General features: G+C 43.1%; 1 protein-coding gene across 2 annotated transcripts in view; it reads right to left on the bottom strand.

Annotated features, from left to right (window-relative positions):
- Positions 1–779: 779 nt before the first annotated feature.
- LOC142585535 (uncharacterized) overlaps positions 780–8,218 on the bottom strand; it is a 32,082-nt gene continuing 24,643 nt past the window's right edge. For both annotated transcript variants that reach the window (XM_075696349.1, XM_075696350.1), the window contains exons 2-3: positions 4,316–5,101; positions 780–1,903 (exon numbers count right to left, since the gene is read on the bottom strand). In XM_075696349.1, coding sequence (XP_075552464.1) covers positions 1,383–1,903; positions 4,316–5,101 — 1,307 coding nt within the window. In that variant the 3' untranslated portion in view covers positions 780–1,382. The remainder of the gene's footprint in view (positions 1,904–4,315; positions 5,102–8,218) is intronic.

The following is an 8,218-nucleotide window of genomic DNA, read 5'->3' as shown; positions in this document are numbered from 1 at the left end:
CGGTACATATACAATAAACATAAATTAACAGACTCGCCCACCGAACTACTTAACAAAGCCGGAATCCTAACAGTACAAAACCGAGCTGTACTAGCCCGTTCTAAACTTATGTACCAGCTGTTACACAACAAGCTTAAGATTGATACCTCTAGATACACCTCCAGAAATGAAACACGGCCAACGCGGCATAAGAACACACAAACACTCAATGAGCATTCTTTTCATACCGATTGCTTTAAGAATTCATTCTTTCCTTTAGCGATAAGAGAATGGAATCAACTGAGTGAATCCATTAGTAACAGCTCCTCATTAGATACATTTGCTAATTCAGTGGAAGAACACCTTCTTGCCTTACAGCTCTGACTTACATAGTCAGGTTTGTTACCGATCTTCATAGCCTAACACTTTAATCTATGAGTGTTCCTTTTGTATGATGCATCATACGCATGACTGCATACTGTTTGTCATGTTCATTAGGTATTGTATATCACAGGTGATTTCAGGTGTTTCTTTTTCTTTTTTCGTGTTTGGTTTCTTGTTTCCTCAGATTCTTCCTTGTTATAGTATATTGTACCCAAATATTGCATTTGTGATGAACTGCTTCATTCTTTTGTTTAGTGAAACTAAAACCTTTGCAATAACACACTTATGATTATATAATCTATATATACACTTGTTCGCAAATACTACCATATGTACTTGCCCTTCCTGTTATAATCCCATGAGGGATTGACAGTATGTGAAATAAATAAATAAATAAATTTCAAGCTATTCACTTTGAATTTTGAAACAAGCGGAAACTTAAGACGAGGGCATTTGCAAGGTAATTATGCAAGATAAGACCAAAATACGAAAAAAAAAATATAAGCAAGCTCAGTGAATTCACGCCTAAATGAATGGTACTGCAGTTTGAGATAGAAATAAAGACGTATTATTTGTGGTGATCTTGTTCTTTGCCAGTGTCCCGTTCTTTTCCGTGAAACTAATGTGCAGAGTTTCTGACATAGGAAACTGCCAGTCGAGCTCGATTAAATGCTCCTATTTAGTGCCCACTTAACCAATACTTTTTGGCAACCAGTCCTAACGGTTGAGCCTCTCAAAGACGTCATTTCTTCAAGATGTATCGGTAATTGATAAATCATAACTTTGGCAATTCAAGTAAACTTATGATATATTACCAATGCGCAATCATAATAACAAAAGCACTGGCAGTTGTGACTGCGTCCGTGGGGAAGCAATGCCATCAACACTTCGTAAATCGTTGCCGCACTTCATGCCGGGTACTCTGTTTCGACAACTGCATACGCAACGACTATAAAATGTCACACTTTATTCGCACACAACCGTAGAAACTTCTCCTTGCTCTTCTTCTTAGCACGCGTTTAAAATAAATAGGGTATAAATTGGCACTTGACTAAACTGCAGTACTGCTTCCAGTACTCTCCGTACTTCTTGGAGCACTTTTCCTCGTCCCTGTAGCTTCGGTGCAGGAGCAAACCGCAGAGATAGAGCACGTACACATACGGCACGATGCTTGACGCTCCGGACGGCAGGGTCCAGCAGAGAGCGGCGAGAATCTCGAACACGTAGTTCATGTGGCGGCTCAGCGACCAGAATCCCGAAGCCAGAAGCAGGTTGGTCCTCTGTTTTCCCGTCGCGTCCCGGTAAGACGCCTTGATCAGTTTCGGCGAAGATCCCCAGATGGTGCACTTTCCCTGCGTCGCCCTCACCACCTGCCTCTGATAGTCCGTCCAGTAGTTGAGGCCTATCATGGCGACGCCCATCAGGAATGTGAGCGTCGCCCCGACAGGGCCGGACTCGGGGCTGTTCTCGACCATGTACAGACTCGTTAGAGGGTACATCAGGCTCAGAAAGCAGATGCAGCCCCAGCAGATGTAGTAACCTGTAATGACAAAAAAAATTTAGCGCAGTCAAACGTAGTCGATATCATACGTCATGCGATGCATTCATGACTTGTAAAGAACGGTTGTATGAAGAATGTAACTGCTGTGTAGCTAGCGGGTATCTAGAGATTATAGGTTGTAGATGTTGATATTTATAATAATTGGTATATGATGTTTGCCATGGCAAGATATAAGATTGTGAGCAAGCTAAAACCCAGTGGCGTCACTCTGCTTCCAGGCACATGGTGTGGCTTCTCGGCGTACCCCCCCCCCCCCCACAATTCCCCCCCGCTTTCCAACCCTCTACCCTCTTGCTACTCTCTCATATTTCTTAACGCAAATTTTATGAAGTGATCGTGAGAATAATTGATTTAAAATGGCGACGCTCAAGTTACGGCCTGTAATTCGACTATTCCTCTAGAATTTCAGCTGCCCCTGGCACTACACGTTTATCGCATTCGGTTTCCAGCCACGGAGAAAACAAAGGCTCGAGTGGCGACCACAGCACAGCCGCCGCTCAACAGGCTGCCCCCCGCTCCCCCCCCCCCCCTCCAGGCGGGCTGCATCCGGGGCAGTCCGCCCGCCCCCCTCCTAGTGACGCCTCAGACTATACCAGCGGTACAGTCACGTGAAATATGACAGTACCCGTGGTCGAAGCGGCTCCAAGATTGTACGGCTGTGCAGACACAGGGTAAGTTCCAGACCTAAACACAGCTTCGATTAGTGGTATTTATTAAACCACTATTTCACGTGTCGGAGCCACCGCGCCGCCCTGGAGCCCCTTCGACCACAAACAGGGGCGTTGCAAGTCATATTGCACGCGACTGTACATACCCGGTCGCCCCAGTCGCGCATAATTTTAGACTCCACTATCACCGGGATGGGCCCACGAAAACAGCGAGATATTCTCGCACGCGAAAAAATAATAATAAGTGGCTGGACACAGAGAGGGCTGCTTCACATTTAAAAGTGTACGCGCACTGTTTTGTGTTAGCGAAGAAGAGTTGCTTGACTGCAAAAGCTTTCGTTTTTAACGTTTGTCAGATTTGTAACAAAAATTGCGAGTTCAGGTTACTCAGACACCTGAATCGACAGTTAAACGTTTCGAAGTTAGAGATCGGTGGAGAAGGCCTTCGGTTCTATGCGATCGAAAAACGAGTTCTGGAAGTAAGCATCATGTTGTGTCTGTGACGTCGTCAAATTAGGACTGCGCTCCTGGACTTTATGGAGATCGCGAATGCTTTGCGAAAAGTGAGTTTTCTCGGGCATCTGTAATCATAGCATTTAGAAGTCCGATGGCGCTTCATCACCACCTATTCCAGCTTAAATGTCAGACTGTGCAAGCAACGCCTGCCTATTAGTCTTTACATAAAAACTCACTAAAATCAAGTCAGCCGAGTGCAGCTAAACCAACATAGATTTTAGAGGTCAATATAAGTACTATTCGCCCATGTACGCAATTTATCTAGCTTTGTGCAATATTCAGCTTTTTAGAATATAATTCTTGCCGATGTTCTAAGTAACTGCCTTCGCAAATGGTGGTAAACAAAAAAAGATAGTAAACTAAAATAAATAAGAAAACTTTGAAACTTGCGTTAAAGAGAGTGTGGTGCCTACTGGTCTGGAGCTGACGTAAATATTATGACCGGGTACATAATCGTTAACGCTCATGGCAGCTTCTTTGTGATAATGACAATGCCTCTAAAGGAAAATACAGCGTTCACATTATGAAGATTGCGGCTCCATTTTTTAACTAAACGAGGTTCACTTTGCTTTTAAGCGACGGTTGTGAATAATAATAATAATAATAATAATAATAATAATAATAATAATAATAATGCTGGGGTTTAACGTAGCAAAACCACAATACGATTATGAAGCAGGCCGTACTAAGGGGGCTCTAGAATAATCTTGCCCACCTGGGGTTCGTTAGCGTGCACCACATGCACGTTAACGGGCGTTCTTGCACCAGCGTTCTTGCATTTTAATTGCAAGAACCATTGATGAATCTTGCTAGAAGAATCTTGACCACCTGGGGTTCGTTAGCGTGCACCCAATGAACTTTAACGGGCGTTCTTGCATTCTGCAAACGCGGCTGCCACGGCTGGGATTTGATGCCGCGTCTTCGGGCATAGCAGCGCAACGCGAAAGCTACTTCGCCACCACTGCAGGTGTGTCAGAGTTGTGAAGAGGATCAGCTTACTGCAAATTACTGTGGAAGCATGACACGTCTACAGAGAAATTTTTGCCATTCAAGCCAACAACTCATGTAAAAATTATAAACAAGACAGGTAATTTAAAGAAAGGTATCATTTTTACTCGATGATACTGCACGCTCAGTAAGTTATCGGCCGGATTATCGCGCGGAAGAAGGAACACCCGCCAAGCAATGTTAAATGTTTTCGGCGTACCTGCTCTGTCTACGATGATGTCGATGGTCTGCATGTATCCGTCTTCCCACCAATAGAACTTGGCGATGTAGATCGTCTGCAACAAAGCTGTGGTCGCCATCGACCAATTCCATCCCGTCGTCTCCACTTGAGCTTTCCAGCTGACCAGCACCAGAAGCTGCCACATCATCATGCCAAAGCGACAGTTGGTCCACTGCTTCACGTCGAAGCGGTCCCCTATGCGCGGGTAGAGCTCCAGACCCCAGTAGATGTCAAACACCACACTCCCAGTCGAACCGTACTCCCCCGGAGACGGCCACAGTTTGCCTTTGATGTATATGAGCAACGTAACGACGTAGCCGATTATCGTGAGGGCAACAGCCACTCCAGGCAGGTTCCTGTAAATGGACCAGGCACGCGCATCTTGAACGAGAAGAATGAATGCGGCCAAGGCCATGCTTATCACGTAGTACGTGAAACCAGAGTTGCGGTAGACAGGTCGGTGGCCCGTTAACGTTGGTGGCCCGTAGTATATTTTTCCGGGAAGAACCAGAAGGGAGAGACCACTGTAAGCTGCGAACAAGGCGAGGAAGACCCAAGTCTGTGGTGCCCCGATACCATGTAGTGTCCAGGCGTCATACCAGAAGGGTAGCAATCCCCGCTCAAATGCGTCGCCCGTGGATGAACCGTAGGTGACCACGAAAGAGATCGTGCACACGATAACGTGTGGCACAAAGAAGAATAGGAAGATCGGGAGGAACCAGTGCCAGAAGAAAGTGAGAGAGGACTTGTCCGTGACCTGCACGCCTGCGGGAAAAATGAAATCGAGATTACTTAAAAAAAGGGATAAATATAGAGCAGAAATTGACTGCGGACGAATCTCCCATAACGTCGTCGGATTTTTTATTTTCGTTTCACCTGCTATGTCTTGAGCGATCGATCGATCGACCGATTGATTGATTTATGGATTGATTGATTGATTGATTGATTGATTCATTCATTCATTCATTCATTCATTCATTAGGAAAGCAGGCCAGAAGTATGTTGCTTCTTTATCCACGATCTTAAATTCTGAGTGAAAGGATATGGTGTGGCGTTAAGTGAATCCAAGTTAGACAGTTCGCTTTTTTTTTTTGCGCAGCATCGTATTAAAGTTATTTGCAATGTAAGCGTCAGCGTTAGTGTCAGCATTTATGATGTTATCAAAACATGAAAAAATGATCCCAGGGATTAAAGATTTTCTTGGAATAACCATCGACTATTCGACACTTGACAAGTTAAGTAGGGAGGCAAATAAAACAATTGTGAAATATGAAGCAGGGACACTTATCTCCCAGTAGCTTCACGTTCTCTATACCTGAACGCAAAAAAAAAAGGATTAGATTGAAAAGAAAATCCCAAACTTGACGTCTTCTTTCTTTGTCCCTTCTAAGAAGAACTTTTCAAGGAAATCGCGCTTCGGTAGAGCGTGTCAAAAGAAAAAAAATGGTGCAGGGAAGAGCAAACAGTGTTGCTAATTCAAAGTTGTTTTAAAACCTAGCTCTTTTGTTGAGTTTTATTATTGTTGCTTTCTTTAGCATTTTACGGAACAGCCTTTTATATATACAGCATTGTCACTAAGAACATATATGGGTCGTTATATTTAGGAAAGCAAACAAATGTCTTAGGTCAATAAATAAATTATTGGTAGACTGTGAGATACGTTTGAAATAATTAGTTTATAGCAAGCATTGAGTGCCCTACACTGCTGTTCCTCTCATTAAGTGTTGCGTTTATTAAGCTAATCTAATAACTTAGCGAATGCCACGCAAAAAAAAAAAAAAATGTGTCAGAGCTTCATAGCCATAACGGGAACGTGTAGCAACGCGAACAAAAAGAAAATAAAAACGGATTCGCTAAAATAACTTCTTTGTTACCAACCCACGCAAGATACGTTTCGTTATAAGGGTGTAAGCGAAAAGTGAACAGGACTAAAAAGACGGAGAAAAAAATAAAAGAACTGCGCATACTATGTTGGTACATGTCCCGATTGTGAACAAAACTTTCACCATGGATGCTATTGTTGTTCGGAGGGCTGACCGAAGAAACAGTAAAAAAAAAATAACGCATGCAAGCTTGCGTCATTTATTAATGCCTTTCGGGAAAAGCGTGGAATTGTGAGCGCAGACCTCGTCAATAAATTAGTGGTTGCGGGAGTCGTTCTGACGTGTATCGCAAGCAACAGTCCCAAACGATCCGCCTGCTATGAGCTCCCCACTCTCCGTTCTATTCTTACGCTGCGACTGTCATTTGAGCATTGTCGTACGCATTCGTTTCTTTTGTATCTTTGAAAGTGCTTGCGCGTGTCCCAAAAGGCTATATTTTGAATGTGTTATTCCTTCAACAAGTTTCTCGATGTCATCTCCTTAGTTCCTGTGTTATCCCTTGTTTCTGTGAAACTTTGTCTTTGCCAGAATCTATTTACAGCCTTTTCTAATTCAGACGACGTGCTGACATGTCGCTACTTTGCTCCTGTAGGCTCTTTCTTTTTCTTTAGTTTCACATTTATAAACTGCGGCTTTGTGTAGTCCTAAGAGGGCACACTGGTCTGATATTAAACTTCGCGCTTGCACGTCGAATGTTCGAATGGACTAGGACAGTGTTGATTATGCATGTTTTTGAAGAGTTTTGCTTTCAGTAATTCGTAAAATAAACTGAAATTTTTCTCATGGTATTCACATAGGTGCCAAACGTTGTAGGCTGCTTCTCACTTGGATATCGCGCCAGGCCAGTGACACATCTGGGATTTCGATAACGCGTCACCCTTCAGGAAAAAAAGTCACATCTCTAGTTATTTGATAAACGTTTATGTGCTTCTCCGTTTCAAAATGCAAAAAATGTTTTCCCAGTCACAGCAAAATAATAAAAGATTATGAAATCTGATGAAGTGACAAAATGCAAGATTGCATGGGCCTCTATAGAAACAATCAATGAAGCTAGGTTAAACCGTTTGGTTTGGTTTGGTTTGGTTTGGTTCGGTGCCTGTAGTTATAGCACAACCCACGACGGGGGATCGGCCATGAATCGGGCGGCAGTGGGTCGAAAAAGAATAAATACCTAAATAGGATTTCTTTTACTGAAAATGAGATATTAAATTAATTCTAATCGTTAATAATAATTTTCATGCTATAGTTTCTTAAAGTTAGAAGTTAGTATTTTTGGTTTCTTGTTATGCAAAATAAAACAGTAAAATAAGCATGGAAGTCTCCTTGTTTCCATTAGAAAATTATATATGGTATCACATACGTTCCTATAACAGTGTCCTAGTGCTGACGGCCCCAGAGACAGAATGATAAGTAGCGTAATGGCTAATCCAAGTTGGCGGAAGGGACCTTCTAGAAGTCGTTTTCTATGCACGTTGAACCTACGACACTATATAAAGAAATGATCCACAGTTTCGGGTTCATTGCAGTAAAAACGTTTAGGTGAAGGTGCCAAACCAGACCTATGGGAATAGAAATTAAGCCGTGGTATTCGGCAACGCATACGCGTAAACGAAACTTCAAATTTTCTTGTTGCACACCATCCGCTGTGCCAAGGAAATCTAAAGTGCTCAAAATCGGCGTTATCTAATACACATAATTTGGCATGTTCTTCTTGAACGGAAATTTTTTTTTAATCTTGCGGAAGTGACGTATGCCGAAGGTTTTAGGATCCTCAGTACCGGGCCTTTAAGAGATGCCGCTGCTAGTGCGTCTGCTGCCTCGCTTAAAGTGAGCCCCACGTGCCCTGGCTCCCATACCAGGTAGATGAGGCGTAAATGTTGGGGAATGAATAAATGAAATTCTCGGAGAAGGATACTTGAATTGGGCACAGATAAAGCGGAGCAAACAGATAGGGAGTCGGTTAAGATTACGGCTAAAGAAATAGATGTTGGAAGCTTCC

Source organism: Dermacentor variabilis, chromosome 6 (assembly GCF_050947875.1).
Source record: "Dermacentor variabilis isolate Ectoservices chromosome 6, ASM5094787v1, whole genome shotgun sequence".
Taxonomy (NCBI): domain Eukaryota; kingdom Metazoa; phylum Arthropoda; class Arachnida; order Ixodida; family Ixodidae; genus Dermacentor; species Dermacentor variabilis.
The sequence above is the reverse complement of the archived record's forward strand: the minus strand, read 5'-3'. Positions and strand labels throughout refer to the sequence as shown.